This window comes from Abramis brama (assembly GCF_963993115.1).
Source record: "Abramis brama genome assembly, chromosome: 16".
NCBI classification, from domain to species: domain Eukaryota; kingdom Metazoa; phylum Chordata; class Actinopteri; order Cypriniformes; family Leuciscidae; genus Abramis; species Abramis brama.
In genome coordinates, this window is record NC_139978.1 from 8,192,476 (window position 1) to 8,213,907 (window position 21,432).

The 21,432-nt window shown below is 36.9% G+C and overlaps 1 protein-coding gene across 5 annotated transcripts in view; it reads left to right on the forward strand.

Moving 5' to 3' along the window:
• The window catches only part of prickle3 (prickle homolog 3), a 48,234-nt gene extending 27,235 nt beyond the window's left edge, over positions 1–20,999 (forward strand). For 3 of the 5 annotated variants that reach the window (XM_084138344.1, XM_084138346.1, XM_084138348.1), the window contains 9 exons: positions 1,890–2,073; positions 4,578–4,691; positions 4,856–4,993; positions 6,629–6,832; positions 7,088–7,274; positions 12,075–12,443; positions 13,614–13,925; positions 14,600–14,977; positions 18,759–20,999. In XM_084138344.1, coding sequence (XP_083994470.1) covers positions 1,890–2,073; positions 4,578–4,691; positions 4,856–4,993; positions 6,629–6,832; positions 7,088–7,274; positions 12,075–12,443; positions 13,614–13,925; positions 14,600–14,977; positions 18,759–19,156 — 2,284 coding nt within the window. In that variant the 3' untranslated portion in view covers positions 19,157–20,999. The remainder of the gene's footprint in view (positions 1–1,889; positions 2,074–4,577; positions 4,692–4,855; positions 4,994–6,628; positions 6,833–7,087; positions 7,275–12,074; positions 12,444–13,613; positions 13,926–14,599; positions 14,978–18,758) is intronic. The other 2 variants (XM_084138345.1, XM_084138347.1) reach the window with 1 other exon arrangement.
• Positions 21,000–21,432: the final 433 nt, after the last annotated feature.

Below are 21,432 nucleotides of genomic sequence, written 5' to 3' on the forward strand. Positions count from 1 at the left end.
AGAAGAGCATTGCACAGTATGAGGGCAGATAAACCAGCAGAGATATGTTTTTCACACAAAGCTATAGAAGACTTGGAATACAGTCGTATCGTAGTGTTATGCCCCTTTTATGGCTTTTTTGAAGCTTGGTCTGCATTCACTATGGAAATGAGGAGTCTGGACATCTCCTTTGAAAAAAAGAATAGATATTTTGCAGCATGACAGAAGTTTTATTTTTGAACTGTCCTTTTAAGCTAATGCTGAAGGATTCAGCATTTCCCCAAAAATTCTGCATTTTTGAGACTGAGCAGAACGCAGATATTTAATGTCCCCACCACTTTTTGCCAGGGTCGATATTGTCCCCACCACTTTTTAAATAAATACAAATAACCATTACGAATACATAAAACATCTCCAGTTAACTAGCAGAGCATTCATTTCGTTCGTTTGGTAAATAAGAGGCGATCTAGTGCTGAAATGTGTTGTTTTTGAAATCAAGTGATCAAAGCGATCTGTGGTACGTACAGTGTTCTCTTTTGGCTCGCGGACAGTCTTCACTCGGTTGCGCTTCAATCCGTTGCGGAGACTCTTCATTCGTTCCGGTGAAATCACAAAACAAAATGCACACAAACGTGTCCCTGCTTGATATATAACCACTGATAAACATAATTGGTTTTGATGAGAAAAACTATACAAGTGCGGATTAGAACCCAAGAACCTCTGACACGCTTGGCAAAAGTTCTGCCTCTGGACCATTAATGTACATGTAAAATAGTCGGATCTATGTATTTATTCACGTGAATATTCTCGGCACTAACAACATATATTAGATCTCATTAAAATACAAATTAAGCCCAATGTACTATTTAAATCTATTGCTGGACATCGTAATGTTATTGTACATACATCTGATTTATGATTTAGCATTGTATTAGCAACCCCCCCCCCCCCACACACACACACCTGTCCCACCCACTTTTTAAAACAAAGTTACGCCATTGGTGGTTCATGATAGTGTTTCAGAGACTCAGAACAGCTTGAATCATTTACTGTGAATCAAGCCGTTCTGAGACGCTGTGAGCTGCACACGTGTAAATTAACATAGTGCCTTCACTCTGAAACTGGCAGCACATGTATTTAAACCATTTGAAAATGAAGAAATATAGGGCCATATTTACTAAACAGAGCAAATTAGCCTTAGAGCGCAATCCCATAAAAGTCCCATGGGAATGTACAGTTCTGCACGTGATTTACTGACGACGAGCAAATTAAAGAACACAGACACAGCCGGATCATTTCCATAATGACCAACACAATCTACCAAGAGCAGCGCAAATTAGCGTCTGGTTTAAGACATGCTTTTTGGGGCGGTAAATTTTGACGGAAATACCAGTAAATTGACTAGCGCAAACCTTAGTAAATCACCTTGCATGATTCATTTAAATACTCTCCTCCCATACATTCTGCGTCTGAAAGGGAAACTCATACAAATGCATATGCAATAAGGTCATCTGCAAAAATAACCCTGTCCATGCCTTTCAGCGCTAATTTCTCACTGCGTGTCTTTAGTAAATCCTGACAGTATTTTTTTTTAACGCCAAGAGGATTTGCACAAGCTGTTAGTACATCTGGCCATAAGACGTAAATATTAGTATTGCATTTTTAAAATAAAATGTAAAATGTATTATTACATTATATTTCTTATTTTGTTCATATATTTAATAATAATCACAATAAAATCATAATTGTTATTATTTTATAAGTAGTCAAAAACGGTGTGAATGTGGCCTATAAAAACTCAAATTGAATGTTTTTTGTTTTTTTTATGAACACCCAATTTTTTTTATGTTTTTCAAATTCATTCCCTTATTCCCCCCCCCCCCCACCCCTCTGCTGACCTGTTTCCACAGGAAGATCTGTGTGCACTGTAAGTGTGTGCGGGAAGAGCATGTGGTGCGCTCGGTGCCCGGCCAGCTGGAGAGAATGATGATGAAGCTGGTGTCAGACTTCCAGAGGCACTCCATATCCGACGACGACTCGGGCTGCGCCTCGGAAGAATACGCCTGGGTGCCGCCCGGAATCAAGCCTGAACAGGTGAGGAGACCGCTTTCAGGAGAATCTATAGATACATTGACGTCAAAGTAAAGTGTTAAGTGAGCGGTTGGTCTGAATCAGCCAATCACAGCCTCTCTTAAATCCACTAAAGCTGCTCTTTTCATACAATGAAACAAGGCTGTCAAGCTTCAAGAAGGACAAAAAACATCACCTCAGCTGTCCTGTGTATCGGCAGTGTTGATGTTCAGTTCTGCATTTCATTTTATCCTGGCCAATAACTGCCCATTTAGACCGTTAGAGACTGTACCTACATGTAAAAGCAACTAATCAGTTTATGCATGTTTTTTTGGCAAATGATTCTTGTGATGTGGAAAACGCTGATGGAATTGCGAAATCCAGTCATAAAAATGTACAGTATAACATTGAACGTCATGAAATTTGGCAAATTTTGGATCGATAAGTCAAAACTAGGGCTGTATACTTAATCAAATCTATATATGGAGTAGTGCCTGTAAGTATTAAACCTCAAAAGACTGTTAATCAAATTTAAAGTGTGTAAGTTCTGCACATAGGCGGAGCGTGTGTAAGGCTGGGCCCTGGCCATTTGAGACTACCCTGGAATATTCTCACTCAAACTGCTGCTGAATCTGATTGCTTTAAGGCCAATTCACACCATACAGACAACACGGTGTGTTTGTTGGGTTTGTTTTCACCCTACTGTACATGTTCAGTTAGCGTTTGTCAGTGTATGTTGAACAGGACAGTTATTTTTTTATAAAATTCTAAATCCAACTGCCAACTTGTTTGTTGGCTTTTGTCTGTACGGTGTGAATTGGCCTTCAGAGGTAAAAGCTGACCTTAACTGCTGGTTTAGGTTCAGTTTTCTCCTAATAATAGCATATTGGAGAAACGAATTGGGTGTTTGCGTTCTTGAGAGCGCCAAAAGTTTCTATTTACAATTTGTTTTTGAAGCGTTGAGCAGTGTAGCCAATCACAAACATATCTGTTGATTTCTTGAACGCAATAGCCAATCAGGGGTGCTTAAGTTAGAATCCACTCACCACTCAAAACGTCAGTGTTTTTGTCCACTTTCCAGTGCTGACTTCTGAACTCGCGCAAATCTTCTCGTTACAAGTTAACTTATAACAAAAGTGTAGACATTGTGTAGGCTAAATAAGACAATCATTGTGCAGTCAGCTTCATTGATTATAACTTTGGAACTTTTTGAGATTGCGATAATTTGAGACGAGCGACAGCTTTTTAGTGATTTAGCTGATTTAGAATTTGAATAAAACATTTGTTTTGCTGTGTTAGGTAAGGCAATGGTTATTTATTATGCAAATTAGCTGCCATGCCAAATCACGCATGCTTGCTTTTCTGTTCTGTTCAAATTAAACTGGTTTGCGAACTGGTTTAACTTTAGGAAATATATTACCATTGTACAGTAGAATGTATTTCTCAAAGTAATAATAATAAAACTATTTAGAGACAGAGCGCAACGCATCATAATCTGAAGACCACGCCCACCGGGGGGGAAAACAATCCAACCGTCTCCATTGACTTTGCATTGCGAGAGGCTGCCTCCTTGTCATTTATGACTTATAACAAAAGACAGAAAAATGCCTAAAAGCTGCTGTGTGACAAGGTGTACAGCAAACAAGCTAAATAACCCAGAATTAATTTTTTATAAGCTTCCGAACCATAAAAGCCAGCCTTTAAGGAGACAAAAGTGGATACATGCAATAAGACGTGAAGCATCAGCAGGAAGAATGGGTAAATTGTGGGATCCTGACACTCAGTATGTCTACGTGTGCTCTATTTTTTGTCAATAAATAATTAATAAATTTATAAATTGACATTTTCGTCTACACTAGAGAATCTTGGAAAAAGATTATACAAAGAATACATCATTCCAATAAAATGTCCCTTTCTCTGTGTGAGCGAGGCAGAGAGGGGTGATAAACAAGCTTTATTTACCACAGTAGATTGACAGTAATCGATGTCAACCTATTAATTTGTTGTTTTAAATTAAGATACTGTTACCTAGTTGATTATTGTTGTTTCAGGCTCTAAAAGTGATCATGTCGCGTTCCAGTGGGCGTAGTTCTCAGAGTAGTTAGAGAAGTAGTTGCGCTCTGTCTCAATTGATCCACTTTTATGTCCTGAAACAACCGTTTTTTGGGGTTGACAGCTTATAAAAATGTATTTCTGGGTTATTTAGCTTGTTTGCTGTACACCTTGTCACATAGCAGCTTTTAGACATTGTTTTGTTTTTTGTCATAAGTCATAAATGACAAGGAGGCAGCCTCTCGCAATGCAAAGTCAATGGAGACAGTTGGATTGTTTTCCCCCCGGTGTGGGCGTGGCCTAAATGCGCTCTGTCTCTATTAAAACCTAAAAAAAGGAATTGATGCATTTTAATTTGATGAAGAAAAAAAAAAAAAAAATACGGAATTTGGGGAAAAATAAAAAGGATTTCATAAGGCCCCAGACATAATCTGTCACACTATTATATGTGTGTATTTGTGTTCTTGTATGTACAGGTTTATCAATACTTCAGCTGTATTCCAGAGGACAAGGTTCCGTACGTGAACAGTCCAGGAGAACGATATCGTATTAAACAGCTCTTGCACCAGCTGCCCGCCCATGACAGCGAGGTAAAACCCCTCACATACATGTTTTCATGAATTCATCATTCATATTGGCCTGAATACATTAATGACGTTGAGAATGCCTTGTTGTTAGTCTGTGTTGGTCTTGCGTGAGCTGTAACAGTATTGTAAATGTGTGTGTGTGTGTGTGTGTGTGTGTGTGTGCATAGCCTCAGTACTGTAACTCTCTGGATGAAGAAGAGAAGAAAGAATTGAAGTTATTCAGCCAGCAAAGGAAGAGAGAGAATCTGGGCCGGGGCATCGTACGACTTTTCCCAGTCACCATGACCGGAGCCATCTGTCAACAGGTAGAGAAAGAGAGAGACAAACATAGCACAGTCTGCTGATGACATCAGTCCGGATGCAACTTTTCAACTGTAAAATCACCTTGATATGTGAACTTGCTGCTTCCTTCTCCCAGAAATAGTGCATACTTAGCTGAGTACCACTTCAGCTCAAGTTTAGAGTGTGCATAGGACTACTTGAGCTGAAGAGGCATTCGTCTGGCATGTGGCTTCTGGAAACTTTTTGATATGCTGTGATAAATTCAGACTCCGGTCTGACCAGTGCCAAGACAGATACCATGTGTACTAGATAAAACCGCATACTTTCCATACACCCCCTGCAATATTTCATGTGTTTTGCCACATTTCAACACCTATAATGCACTCCAGATGATGAGTAGCTGCCAAGAGGGTGTGACTGTGTTGAGAAGAGGCAGATTATTACAAGTCTTGTTCTGTTGATTTGTGTGAAAACCCAGTTTTTTATGTCATCAAACACAGAACATAGTATGTAATCTTTCTTTCATATTTCTACTTGTGAGGTTTATAATTTTGACTTTATTATAGCTTTTTATTATAGAGTTGTCACCCTGCTAAAGAACAGGGACGTGCTGTTAAAGCAACGTTAAAGGGCACTAGACATGTATTGAAGCAGATTTAACCCTTTTACTAAAATCACTGTAAAATCACTGTAACAACCTTGAGTGGGTTAATGATTTTTTTTAATGTTCAAATTAATAATTTAATCATTGATGATAAAATCAGGATAAACTATTATTTAGTCTAGGAATGTCCACCTAGTTTAACTAAATTCAGTTTTATATAAACATTTGAAATGTACAGTCATTTTCATAAAAAGAAATTGACAAAAATATAGATTTTTTGGGGGGACAGGGGGCATAAAATAATAATAATTATTATTATTTGAATGCTTTTTATTTTATTAAATTATAAAAGTATTATTTAATCATTAAAGAAAACACTATAGTAATAACACTATTGTACTATAAAATATATATTTAATATGTAATAATAATCAATTTGTTACAGTACAATTAATAATATTATTTTAATTAATTGTATTTATTAAATTATAAAAAATTAAGTACATAAAGAAATATTAATTTACTATAGTAATAATTTTATTGTATTGTAAAATAAGATATGTTATTATATAAAATATTTTATAGTACAACCGTAAAATGACAGTACTAATATGTATGATATTTATCTTAATTTCTTTGCTTTCAAACATTAAATCATAGAGCTTTATTTTGTTGTTATATTATTTTCACTGAAAGGTGATAATTTTTTATCTCTGAAGCAGAAAACCATGAATCATCGTTATGATATGAACTAAAGGCTAATGGCTAATAAAAAAGTATTAGATTAGATGTGTCCTGCACAAACTTCCTGTTTCAAGAGGAAATAAATCAATACAGGGAAGAAAACTGCACTGATCAAGAGATTTCATGGGATCTTTAACTGTTACTGCTATCTTGGTTGTTATATGTGTTCATCACAGCGGTCATGTGGGAGCGGTCAGGGCTTCCATAAAATGCTGAGTTTCCAACTTGTAATTATGACTTTCTAAACCTCTCTTCCCATCCCACTCTTTTCTCTTTTTCCCCTTCGCTCTCCTCTACGGCTGTTGATCAGTGTGGAAGGCAGATTTGTGGCGGTGACATAGCGGTGTTTGCGTCACGTGCGGGTCACGGCTCCTGCTGGCATCCTCAGTGTTTCCAGTGCACTTCCTGTAACGAGCTGCTGGTGGATCTCATCTACTTCTACCAGGAAGGACACATCTACTGTGGGCGGCACCACGCTGAACACATCAAACCCCGATGCCAGGCCTGCGACGAGGTGAACACTTCAGCTCTTAGCCCTCTATTGTTCACACAGTTTCTATTTTCATTCATTTGGTGACAGAATTTGTTGTGTAGTGCTTATCACACGTGTGCCTTGGTGCTCAGCAGGAGACACAGGTTCAATCCTGGCCTACAACAATCACATTTTATTATATTAACTAAACTTGAATTTGATCCCAGCCTGCATCACTTGCTGAATGGAACAGAAGCAGAGGTGGCGCCACATGACCTTAGACTATATCTCCCTCAGATCATCTTTGCGGACGAGTGCACGGAGGCCGAGGGGCGGCACTGGCACATGAAGCACTTCTGCTGTTTCGAGTGCGAGGCGGCGCTGGGGGGTCAGAGGTACATCATGAGAGAGAGTCGGCCCTACTGCTGCTGCTGCTACGAGTCACTGTACGCCGAATACTGCGACACCTGCGGAGAACACATCGGTGAGGACAGACACACAACTCTCTATATCTATATACTCTTAAATATAACTAAAGTCTAAACTATTTTGGCAGCATCAGTCATGCATCAGCGATCCAGGGGGTTTAAGAGCTGAATCTGTTTAAATGTATTTATCTCAACAACAACAAAATCACCTGAAAAAAAGAGAGAAAAAAAGAAATAGTATTTTGCATTAAAATTAAGCTTTTTTATGACATTAAGGTTTGTTGCATTGTGACATTATTGTCAAACATTTAGGCATATTTTATTTTCCACTTCTCATTACCATAATATCACATCACTATAAAGAAAAGAAAATGTAAAGTAAAAAACAATGTAAATTAAAGGCAATGCAACAATACTACTATGATGTATAGAAGTGATTTAATTAATATACTGGTTTGCATTACATTATTGAGAATGGAGGAAATGTATCTCATTGTCATTATATTAATTTCTCAATTAGGCTTCAATTTCTTTATGCAGAATAATTTTGTTTGAAAAATTTGTGGAGTGTGGTGTATGTATGTATATGTGTGTGTGTGTGTGTGTGTGTGTGTATATATATATATATATATAGGGCTGCACGATTAATCGCATTTTACATGAAATCGCACTTACATCGAGTTGGCTTATTGCGATTTTGAAATCGCAAAGGCTGCGATCATTTTTTTATGCACAGTTTGTCATTGATGTACGGCTCTGTAAACGCTGCTCCATCTGAAAGCACTGTGAGTTTGAGTCACTTATAACATGCATTTGAAAAAGCAACACGAGTCAAACCTCTTTCCAAAACATGAGAAGCATTTATGAACCTCTTGTCCAACAACAGACAACATTTAATAACATGCTTTTACTCCAAACTCACTTCATAATGACAGTTGAGCTCATCCTTCTGTGAGATGATGTGCTTCTTACACAGAATAAGGCAGTCATGTGTTTATTAGTCATGTTTAATCAAAGCGTTTCAATCTTCTGTTTATTCAGCTACAGCAATAGTATAATGCCCGATAGGGATTTCCTGGAATGATGTGCGTTATTGTCAGTGTTGGGAACGTTACTTTAAAAAAGTAATTAGTTATAGTTACTCACTACTTGTTCCAAAAAGTAACTGAGTTATTAACTGAATTACTCTATAATAAAAGTAACTCGTTACCAGGGAAAGTAACTATTTGCGTTACTGTTAAAAAAAAAAAGTTGCTATATGTCAAAGAATTTTGATTTTTTTGAGCAGTTTTCACAAGTCAGTTGAAATGAGTAGAACAGACAGGTGTTTGTACATAACTTTCGATAATTATTGCACGTCGACAGATTATATATTATATAATACATTATATATTATATATATATATATTATATATACATTATATATGTTTTATATAATTAGTTTATTAATTATATTAATAAAAAGACTAAAAGACCTTGAGATATGTTTGGTAATTGTACCTGAATGAATTGAAAATTAATTTGCTAAATTTCAGATTAATATATTTGTTTTCCTTAAAATTTTAATTAGCAGTAACTTAAAACACTGCAGTTTGGATGTCCTGTATAAACAAAATTACGGATTATGTTTTTATGTTTCCACTTTCCACTGTTCGATCGCGTCCGCGCCTCTCTCTCTCACACACACACACACACACACACGCACACAAATGTAAACCCTTTGCGACCTTTTGATCGCGCCCGCGCCTCTCTTTCTGCTTCTCTCTCTCTCTCTCTGCTTCTCTCTCTCTCTCTCTCACACACACACACACAAATATAAACACTTTGCAACTTTTTGATTCAGTCAAGATTGCTCCTGACTCGCCATCTCTGCTGCTTCATCGAATCTCTGTTTAGCTGGTGTGTGTGTGTGTGTGTGTGAGTGGTGCGTGTGCTGGCATGTGTGTAAAAACACTGGCTCTGATTGGCTACCATGAAACACTCATAATCATAATAGCTTACCTCGTTATTAACCCACCTCCTCACTAGCTGTGCGAGCCAGGGGTGCGTTCGGATTAAACCGTTTATTCAATCAATGCATAGTAACGCACCGCATTTAACGTCCAGTAATGTTAACGGCGTTGTAACGACGGGAAAAGTAATTAGTTAGATTACCCCGTTACTGAAAAAATAACGTTGTTACCTAACGCCGTTCTTTTAAACGGCGTTATTCCAAACACTGGTTATTGTACTTCTGTGATGGGGCAAATTTGGCGTGTCTGCGTGAGAGCGCTCTCTGGCTTTCAGATGGAGCAGCATTTACTACCGATCAGCCGTCCTGCACTGACAAGCTGCGCATAAAATAATCACAGCCTTTGCCAAATCGTGTGTGGTTTCATTGCGATTAATCGTGCAGACCTAATATATAATGTAATCACCACTTTCAAGACCCAGAAAGGTAGTAAAGACATCGTTAAAATAGTCCCGTGACTATATAGTGTTTTTGTGTGCAAAAAAAACAAAACACAAAAATTACGACTTCATTCAAGAATTTGTTCTCTTCCGTGTCATTCTCTGACGCTGGTCATGTGAGCAACACGACGCGTGTGTGTGATGCTGATGCAGGAGCCGGTGTTCTGACGTAGAACCAGGAATAGCTTCAGAGACAAATTTTAAATCTTATGAAAATAGGCTCTTGGACTGAGCTGCACAGAAATTACTGAACAGATTTTTTTTTTTTTTCATCTTTGTTCAAAAGTTATGATGTCGCGAACTTAACGAGGTCGACCCGAAATTGGTTCAGATGCTGTATCTCGGCCAAACTGGGTTTCGTGGGTTCGAATCCTGTTTGGCACATTACCCAGACCTTACCCAAGAGGTACTGTGGCCAATAGTGATGCAAAAGTTGCTTCTGCTCCAGACGTGTTTTTCTGAAATTATTAAATATACCATGCGGTCATCATATCAGAATGATTTCTGAAGGATCATGTGACACTGAAGACTAGAGTAATGATGATGAAAATTCAGCTTTGATCACATAGGAATAAATTACATTTTAAAATATAAATCATTTATTTTAAATTATAATAATATTTCCCATAATTACTGCTTTTACTGTATTTTGGACCAAATAAATGCAGCCTTGGTGAACATAAAGAGACTTCTTCAAAAACATTTAAAAAGTCTTTGACAAAACAAAGCTAGTTTATGCCTTAAGTGTTATATACTTATACTTATATATAAAAAAGTAACAAAAGTATATAACAGGAGAACTGCCCCCCCGAATGAGCCTGGGTTCTCCCAAAGTTTTTTTCTCCATTCTGTCACTGATGGAGTTTTGGTTCCTTGCCACTGTCGCCTTTGGCTTTTGGCTTGCTTAGTTGGGGACATTTAATTTAATATTCAACAATAATATTGATCTGCCTGCATTGACACTATTATACAAGAACTGAACTGAGCTGGATGATGACATCACGGTTTACTCCAGAGCGGCTACAGTACAGGTCAAAAGTTTGGAAACATTACGATTTTTTTATATTTTTGAAAGAAGTCTCTAATGCTTATCAAGGCTGCGTTTATTTGATCAAAAATACAGAGAAAAAACAGTAATATTGTGAAATATTATTACAACTTAAAATAATAGTTTTCTATTTGAATATACTTTAAAAAATAATTTATTCCTGTGACGCAAATCTGAATTTTCAGCATCATTACTCCAGTCTTCAGTGTCGTGACATCCAGTCTATCACATGATCCTTTAGAAATCATTCTAATATTATGAGTGTTGGAAACAGTTCTGCTGCCTAATATATTTGATGAATAAAAGGTTAAAAAGAACTGCATTTATTCAAAATAAAAAAATATTTTCTAATAATATAAATCTTCTTTACTATCACTTTTTATCAATTTAACACATCCTTGCTGAATAAAAGTATTGATTTATTTCAAAAAAAGAAAGAAAAAAAATTACTGACCCCAAATTACTGACCAGTAGTGTATATTGTTGTTACAAAAGATTTCTATTTTTAAAAAATGTGCTTCTTTTTTTATTTTTATTTTTTTACTTTTTATTCATCAAAGTATCCTAAAAAAAGTATCACAGGTTATGAAAAAATATTAAGCAGCAGAACTGTTTCCAACTTTGATAATGAATCATCATATTAAAATGATTTCTAAAGGATCATGTGATAGACTGGAGTAATGATCCTGAAAATTCAGCTTTGCATCACAGAAATAAATGATAATTTAAAGTATAATGAATTGAAAACCAATTATTTTAAATTGTAATAATATATCACAATATTATTATTTTTTTCTGTATTTTTGATCAAATAAATGCAGGCTTGAAGAGCAGAAGAAACTTATTTCAAAAACATTAAAAATAGTAATGTTTCCAAACTTTTGACCTGTACTGTATAAATGAACTACATTAATAACTTTTTTACAACAAAAATGAACATCACTGAACTTACTAAAGCTGGACTGTGATGCTATTTTCTTCTAGAAACAAACTTTGTTGCATTATCTTCCTGTTATTGCTTTGAAGCAATCTGTATTATAAAAAGCGCTATATAAATAAATGTGACTTGACTTGACAAAAGAATGACCTAGTTGCATTTATAAAACATTTATTCACTTACCTGCTAAACCTTTGTAGGTGTGTTAACATGAACACATTTCTGAAGTCATTTTATTGAATTGCTAGAGATACAGTGCATTCCTTGTTAATTATGGCAGTAAAAAGCTGAGCAATTACAGAAAAATGCCGTGGTTCCTGATTGAGAGGTTACATGATTGAAGGACTTTCCTCTCTCTCTCTCTCTCTCTCTCTCTCTCTCTCTCTCTCTCTCTCTCTCTCTCTCTCTCTCTGTCTGCAGGTATAGATCAGGGCCAGATGACGTATGAGGGCCAGCACTGGCACGCCTCTGAAGCGTGTTTCAGCTGTGCCTGCTGTCGGCTCCCCCTGCTGGGCAGACCCTTCCTGCCCCGCGGCGGACTCATCTTCTGCTCGCGCTCCTGCTCGCTGGGGGAAGACCCAGACAACTCCGACTCCTGCGATTCTGCCCTACAGAGCAAATCAGTGTCGCATAAACTAATTCATAATCCACAGCATAGTTCCACACCACGGCCACAGGGGGGAACCAGTGTCCCTGCCGCCACCTCTAAAGTTAGCACAAAGAAGAATGCAGTCAAAGCAACTACTACGACAACAGATAATGGGGGTCATTTTCCACTGGAGAGCAAAGGTACAGATGTTATTTTTTATGATGTTTGTGATGCTTCACACATATACGTTATTTTTTCATTTAAGCACAACATGGCAATACAAAATGTTGCTAAATCTTAAAACAATTTGCAAGAAATGTCATATTTTATTACAACATCAATAGAAAAATAAATCAATTATATTTTATGAGAATGGAGCCTATTTTTTGTAATTATTATTTATTTATTTTTGCATTGTGGCTGTTTGAGAAAAAAGCACATTTTATTATTTTTTATTTATTCTCAGTGGTGATTGAGACTTTTTCTCCCTGAATTCTCATTCTTTAATTAAAAAAACTATTTTAGTAATTCTCTTTCATCTCAATGGTGATTTAAACACAATTAAGCACGTTTGTTCCCAAATTCTTATTATTGTAATCCGTTTTTTAAATAATTTTCTAAATTGTCAAGTACATTTGTAAGTATACGTTATTTATTATCTTTAATATATGCTAATTTAAAAAAAGTTTCCAGACAAGATGATTAGTGTTTAGGTACAACAACAAAAAATGACATCTGCATGTTGACTTCAGTGTGCGACTCTTGAAGACTGGAGAAACGGCTGCTGAAAAATCAGGTGTAAATTACATTTTAAAATATACAACAGTTATTTTAAATTGTGATCATATTTCATAAGTTTTTACTGTATTTTTGATCAAATAAATTCAGCCTTGGTGAGCATAAGAGACTTTAGTAATTTACCAACCAAAAAGTAATGAACAGCAGTGCATTTTTTCAATTCAATTCAATTCACATTTATTTGTTTGTTATTGAGTCCACATTACAATTTATAGTGATCTGTTATCAGAGGTAACTGTCTTAGTTATGTTTTTCAGAAATGTACATATACCAATCATAGTTAGCTAAAAATGTACTAATTTAAACAATGCAATAATTTAAGGCAGAAACAATGAGCTCATTGAAGTAATGAATACTTGCTAACAAATGACTATGACATATAGAAAATTGTAGCATTGGTGCATGTTGATTCAGAGTTTGCGTCATCTGCAGTCCTCGCATATGACGCAAATTTTGTCTTTTGGTTTTGTGGTGAACTATAACTTGTAAATTGGAAAAGCGCCCTCAGAACATATTATTGACAGTGTTTGTAGTCAGAAGCATCTCTAATTATGCCGTTGGTCATTTTGCAGGTGTTCACACAACATTCCCTCCTATACCGAATGGTGAACCTCCACCGTATGGACAAACTCACACAAAACAATCACATGTTTCCTCTCAGCTCTGTCTAGTAGCCAATGACAGGGCAGCATTACATTGCAAGGACCAATTGAGCATCAGCACACACCAAATGAATCGCCGGTCAGACAGTCCTTACAGCGCTCTGGAGTTTACAGTGGAGCTGAACGGATATGCAGAATTTGGTCCTTTCCCACCAAGCTGCACATCTAGGGGGACTTCCACTGCAAAGGACTGTGGGAACATCGCCGAGAGCGGTCGTACGGGTTTGTTTGGTGTCACAGAGTCAAATTAATTAAAGCAATAAATAATTTATCATGTCTGAAGAAGCTCTTAATAAGGAAATGAATGAATGTCACATTCCTCCCTCAGATATCAGACCGATTATTAACAGATATATTTTAAATAAGTGGCAAGAAGAGTGGCATATGTGCAAAAATAATAAGTTGTATGCAACTCATCCGGAAATTAAGACCAGGACTTTTCTTAATTTTAAAACTAGACTTGATCAGGTGGTCTACACAAGATGTCGTATAGGTCACACAAGTTTGACCCATGCTTTTTTACTTAAAGGTGAAGACCCAACATTATGTATGTTTTGTAGGATTCCTTTAACTGTCAAACATATTTTATTAGATTGTCCTGGACTTAACACAAGTAGAATGCTTTTTTATGAAGTTATTTCAGTTAAGGACATTTTTAATGAGATTATACCTGAAAAGGTTTTGGATTTTTTATCATATGTTAACTTAAAAATATATATTGTATAATATGACTTGCTGGTTATCTTTGTTCTGTTTTTATTGTATTTATATGATATTTGTGTTTTTGTAATTGAATTTTTGCCATGAAGATAGCTCTGATTGCTGACATGGCATTAAATAAAAAAGATGATGATGATCATGTCTGAAGCTGTATTTCTTACTTTGCTTCCTCATAGGAATTTCCTCTCAACTTGAGTCTTCAGATGCGTTTGATGACCTAAACGACTCCGACTCCTTTCCGCCTCCTCCGCCCCCTGTTTTCTTCGAGCCGTCTGATTCGCAGACGCCTTCAGATTCCCTTCCCGTTGTCACTGAAGATGAAGACCTCCCCACAGCACCTGTACGCAGCAGCACCGCCAGGGTCAGCTTCAGAGAGCCAATCAGCTGCAGTTATTCAGTGGAAGAGGAAGAGTGGGAGGAAGAGGAAGGGGTGGAGATGGAGAGAAGAGAGGGAGAGGATGAGGAGCAGGAGGAAGATGGAGAAGAAGCTGAGGGAAGTTTGGGACACAGGTTGCGCTTTTGCACTGAAGAACCATCTCAAATGGACCTGCTGGGTGAGATCATAATGCTTTCAGCTTTTGTCCTAAGATCCTAATAGCAATAAAACAAAATACAGTCTTATGCACGTTAGATGCTACACAAAAGAACATTTGTTGTAAAGCTACATGCAAAACCACTGCTAGAGAAAACAATCATTTGTTTAATTGGACTTTTGAAACAAAACCAAAATTGATATTTGTATTTAGCTTAACAAAGTTACTCAAGTTATTGTAAGAAAAAAAATATCTAAGAAATAGAGAAAATATAGAAATGCTGGTAACCTCAAACCAAACTAGCCCGAGTGACAAATTAAGGATTTATGGGAAATTCAAAGGAATCACTAACTACAAACTGACATTTTGTCCCAGTCTGACGTTTCTCAAGTTTAAGCATCTTTTCTAATTTGTTAGAAAATAACAAAAATGGGTTTTAAAGGTTATGTGGGAAATGCTTAAAAACAGGGTTTCCCAGACCAGAGGTTCATGAGGGAACTGCAAGGCATATATAAAGCTAATAATTAATTAAATCCAATGTAATATTAAAATAAACCTATGGGGATGCACTGGTAATCAAAATAAAACTGAAGTAGCGATATACAGTGCCTTGCGAAAGTATTCATACCCCTTCATTTTGTTTTGTTGCAGCCTGATGCTAAGCGGCTTTCGCTTTTACTTTAAGTACTTTTTTTCCCATTAATCTACACTCCTCATCCCATAATAGCAAAGCAAAAAACAGATTTGTGACAACTTTGCAAATTTATTAAAAAGGAAAAACTGAAACGATTACATTGCATAAGTATTCATACCCTTAACGCAGTACTTAGTTAAAGCACCTTTAGAGCCTCAAGTTGTTTTGGGTATGATGCCACAAGCTTTGCACATTAGGGGATTTTCTGCCATTCTTCCCCTCAGATCCTCTCATGCTCTGTCAGGTTGGATGGGGCCTGTCGGTGGACAGACATTTTCAGGTTTCTCCAGAGATGTTTGATTGGGTTCAAGCACAGGCTCTGGCTGGGCCACTCAAGGACATTCACAGAGGTGTCCATAAACCACTCTTGCATCGTCTTAGCTGTGTGTTTAGGGTCATTTTCCTGTTGGAAGGTGAACCTTCTGCCCAGTCCGAGGTTCTGAATGCTCTGGACTAGGTTTTCATTAAGGCTAACTCTATATTTTGCTGCGTTGAGCTTTCCTTCTACCCTGACGAGTCCCCCAGTCCCTGTGTGCTGAATAACACCCCCATCATGATGCTGCTCCACCACACTTTCCTGTTGGGATGGTATTGTGCCGGTGATGAGCAGTGTCTGGTTTCCTCCATATATGATGCTTGGAACTGAGGTTCATGAGACCAGAGGATATTGTTTCTCACAGTCTGAGAGTCCGTTAGGTGCTGTTTTGCAAATTCCAAGTGGGTTTTCATTAGGGCTGGGTAAAAAAATGTAGATTTCTCGATTTTAATCGATTCTCATTTTTGCGAACCGATATCGATACTTAAATCCCAAGAATCGATTAGTCATCCTGTTTCCAGTTGATGAATGAACGGAACATTGTAGCGCGCATCCCATCCAATAAATCGCAATAATCTTTGTGCTTTGTTACTATTGATATGAAACAAAGTCTCAGATTTCAAATTACGTCCATTTTCTTACGAAATTCAAAAACATAAATACAGTTTTGGTGCTGTTTGGCGAAGATCATCATCGCACATGATCTTCTCTTCCGCCTTAATACCAGTTACAGCACGAAATAAACATGAATGAGCATCTGAAAGTGTGTTAAAAGATACGAGTACAACTTATCGAAACCCGTATCATGTCACATGGAATCACTTAATCAGTGTTTCAACCGTGGAAAGACGTCAGTAAAACAGCTTGTGAACAATGTCATGTAACGTCACATTTACCTCAGAAAAAAACATATCCAGCAGTGACCATAAACTCGTTACTCAGCTAGAAAAATTAACTCTAGAGAGGAGCATTTTGCTAAATATATGCACCATATTACTTCGATATTTATTACTGTTCTTCAATATTTAAAGCTTTATTATTATAAAAATAAATAAAAGTGTAAGAGTGTTTGTATACAGATCAGTTAATGTTTACCTTCAATATTATATTAGGCTAATGAAGCCTATAGGCTACAACTGACTCCCATAGTTTACAGCATTAGTTAAGAGATTTGTTTTCCTTGAGAAAATTTGCCATGTATTGTACCTGATATCCAAAATAATCAATATTGAATCGAATCGAATCGAAATGCAAGCTTGTGAATCGAAATCGAATCGAATTGTGAAATTTGTGTCAGTACCCAGCCCGAGTTTTCATGTGTCTTCACTGAGGAGAGGCTTGAGTCTGGCCACTCTGCCATAAAGCCCAGATCGGTGGAGTGTTGCAGTGATGCTTATCCTTCTGTAAGTTTCTCCCATCCCCATATATGATCATGGAGCTCAACCAGAGTGACCATCAGCCTCTTGATCACCACTCTTCTCTAACCAAGACTCTTCTCCATCGATTGCTCAGTTTGGCTCTAGGAAGAGTCCTGGTTGTTCCAATCTTCTTCCATTAAGGAATATGGAGGCTATGCTTCTGTGAATCTTCAATACAGCAGAATTTGTGTTGTAGTCTTCCCCAGATCTGTCTCGACTCAATCCCGTCTCTGAGCTTTAGCTGCAGTTCTTTTGACCGCATGCTTGGTTTTTGCTCTGATATGCATTTTCAGCTGTTAGGCCTTTTATTGAGAGGTGTGTGCCTTCCCAAATCATACCCATTCAATGGAATTTTTACAGGTTAACGCCACTCGAGGTGTAGTAACATCTACAAGCACAAGTGGAAAGCTCCTGAGCTACATTTCAAGTGTCCCAGAAAAGGGTACAAATACTTATGCATTGTTATTATTCCAGTTTTTTATTTTTTATAAAATAAAGTTATCACAAATCTGTTTTTGCTTTGTAATTATGGTGTATGGAGTGAAGATTGATGTGAATTTGTATTTATTTAAATCAGTTTTGCTTAAGACTGCAACATAGCAAAATGTGAAAAAAATGAAGGGCTTTCGCAAGGCACTGTATCTTAGCAAACTGTGATTATCAAATCAAAGAACGCAAATTTAACACGTTTAGTCAGTTAATTTAATAAGTATAGTCAGTTGCGCTGCGTGTTTCAGAGTGAAACATTGTCAGTAAGTAGTGATTCAGTAAAGACACTTTTGTCAAATATTATTACAAAGAAACTGTTGGCATTTCAAGTCTTTAGCCATTTTCAAGAAACTGCTGAAAAAAACTTTTTCATCATCATCACTTGACCAATTAATTCTATAATCTAAAATAAATAAACAAAACCTTGCTACATGTACTATGCTGGACTAACTGGGACTGGTCACAGCACTTGCATATTGTTGCCCTATTGTTGGTTTGATTTGCTTCTATTGTTCTCCTCAAGTCGCTTTGGATAAAAGCATCTGCTAAAAGATTAAATGTAAATGTAAGTCATTTTTAGTGTTTCCTGTTGTTTCATCCAATTTCTTTTAAGTCGTCATTCACTGATAATCTGATTAACCAGCAAACTAGAGAACTGGATCAGCCTGTTTCAAGTCACTCCTACTGGTTTTTCTGAACTGGATTAGCATATTCACTAAAAAGATTTGACTCAAAAGAATGATTTTTTCATGAATCAAACATCTCTCATGAAAGAAAAATGTGAGGAATGATGACAAACGTTCATTTTTGGGTGAGCTATTCACATTAAGTTATCGTGAAGTGTTGTCACGGCTGTACGATCTCACTCAAGCATCTTCCCTTCAGATGGGTCGTACCACCACAGTTTCCGCCGGGGAAGCGGTGGCCAGCCTCCCATGGAGAAGCACCTCAGACGATCCAGAGGTTCACGAAGCGACAGACCTCGCCTGGAAACCCTGGAATGGCGGGAAGGAGACCGCAGGCGAAGTCGAAACGGCAGCCTGACCCTGCACTCCACTCGCTCCAGACACGAAGACTCCTGCTCCACCTGCTCCTCTTCCTCAGACTCAGAGGAGGAAGGCTTCTTTCTGGGCCAGCGCATTCCTCTGCCGCCACAGCTGACGGGCGGAGCGAGAGCAGAAGGACAGAAAGAGGACGAGGACAAGAGCCGGAGAGGAAGTTTCAGGAGAAGGACACAGAGTCTCAGTAGAAAAGACAAGGACAAGAACTGCATACTGTCCTGAGACAGCCATGAAAAATCATATCACGTTACAACTCTCTGAACCAACAAGCTGCTCAGTCAAGAACAAAGTTTATGAGTCACATTTTGTATGATGTGTGATAAAAATAGAATATATCTTACAGTCTCTATCTTACAATCTATCTTCCAGTCTGTGCATCTGTGTACCAGTATTTCTAAATCTACATTTTGTTCATTATAGGTAAGGTAGGACTACAGTTTATAAATGTATGCAAAAGAAATAGATTTATCTAGAAATATCTAGATAGATCTACAAACTAATTATAATTTCATTTTACATTTCTTTACAGCTAAATGTCTGCTCACACCAACACGATTTTTCGGCATGTAAATTGGGTCTGATTGAGGCATGCGATTTAAGATTAGGGCTGGGTATCGTTCTAAAATATTCGATATCGATAGAAATACCGATACCTTGACTTCGATAACGGTTCCTAAACCCAAACTTTTTCGCAAACAATTTTATTAAATCCATTTTAACAAGATTACATTACATATTATCTAAAAAAAAAAAATAACTTTGGTTTTATTTTTGCAGTTTGTTGACTTTTTTTTACAGACTCATAGTCATAGGCCACTGGGTGGTGGAATATATGCCACCAAGTCACAGTTTTACATAACGGCAGCGGCTCTGGGCATTTGACTAAAAGTGCAAAAGTGTGAATCATATTGGTTGGCCAGCTTAATTTGCAGTGCAATGGAAAAGAGATTCAAATATCTCTTTGTTAAACAATTCCATTGAACTGACGGAACGTTTGTGTCCGGCCGAACAGACATCCATTTAAAATGAAATTGTTAATTGCACCAAATTTTCACACATTGAATCAGAGCCAAAGTAACTATGTTCGGAATGGAATATAAGCGTACTGCGTGTCCTGCGTGTCCTGCCTACTATATTTAAATAATAGTATGCAAAACAGTATTTGTTATGTTACAATAAACATTTGCAACAGTAATATGCCTCGCATTACCTCATAAAAAGTTATCTTACATTTTTAAATCTAATTTTGTGATCAAATATCATTTGCCGATCAAAACATGAAGAAACACAATCGCAGCAGATGTGACTTACAGTTCATTTCTCACACTGAACATTTGAGGTCAAGCACACTGCATACCGCACAATTTTGACACATGTAGTACATCATTCAGGTATGCCATGCATTTGGAAAATATTAATTTCTATGCACAGTATACAGTGGTAGTGCGCTATTCCAAACACTGCCTGTGCGTGGGTGAAATATCTTTTAAGTCATTCAGCAAAAACATTATAAAATCACAGAAATAAATTATGTTTTAGTCCTTAAAGCCCCACATCTGCTAAAGCCAAAGTACAAGTTAACATCTTAAGTGCTAAATCTAAAACAAACTGCTTAAACAGGTCAATGGTTGTTGCTTGTTTGACAGGTTTGAAAGGGCTGTGTAGTTTGCACTTGCTTAAGGTTTAACCAAGTGAAACTTATTGAAATGCAAACACAAAGTTGTCGAGTTATTGTATTTGAGCATATACTGTATAACAAAGAGAAGTCAAACAGAATGTGGGACAATACCATATTTGTCTCTTCATCAACTGTATTATATGTAAATATTGACATTTCAAACCTCTCCGTGTGTAAATGAGAGTTTAAATAAAGACACATGACTTTCACTTTGTGTACTGCAAAATAGAGATCAAAGGATTGTATGCTAACATTTTATTTTTATAAACAACATGGTGATGGTTTTATATTCTTTTCAAGATGCTTTCTGGCTGAATACAAGTTTTTGAAGCTTTTCAAAAGTTATGTTTTTGAATGAGAAAAAATAAAACACTTGAACCTGAACAATATGTTCTTTTTTAAAGTATGTTTTTAGGGCTACTGTTAAGCAAAAATGACTATTACATTCAAATCCTATTTTTTATCGTGTAAATTTTGCTACAATGTCCATAAATAGCACTCAGAAATATAGTACCAGCATTGTTTTTCTCATTATCCTAGTTCTGCTTTTTATAATAAATAAATAGGAAAATAAATATATATGGTAAAATATACTGTTTGTTTTAAATGGGAATTCCTAAATAGACAAAAAATAATGTTGTATATTGACTAGGATTGACTAGCAGGTAATTTGCTGTCACACTCACAGCCTCGAACTTTCTCTTCTCTATTAATAGAACAACGCTTGGAGATCACAGACAAAAGGTGGCATGAGATTTTTTTTCCAAGGAAGGGAAAAGGTTGGTCCTTCCTTTAGTGATCAGGTGACCCTAAGGGCATA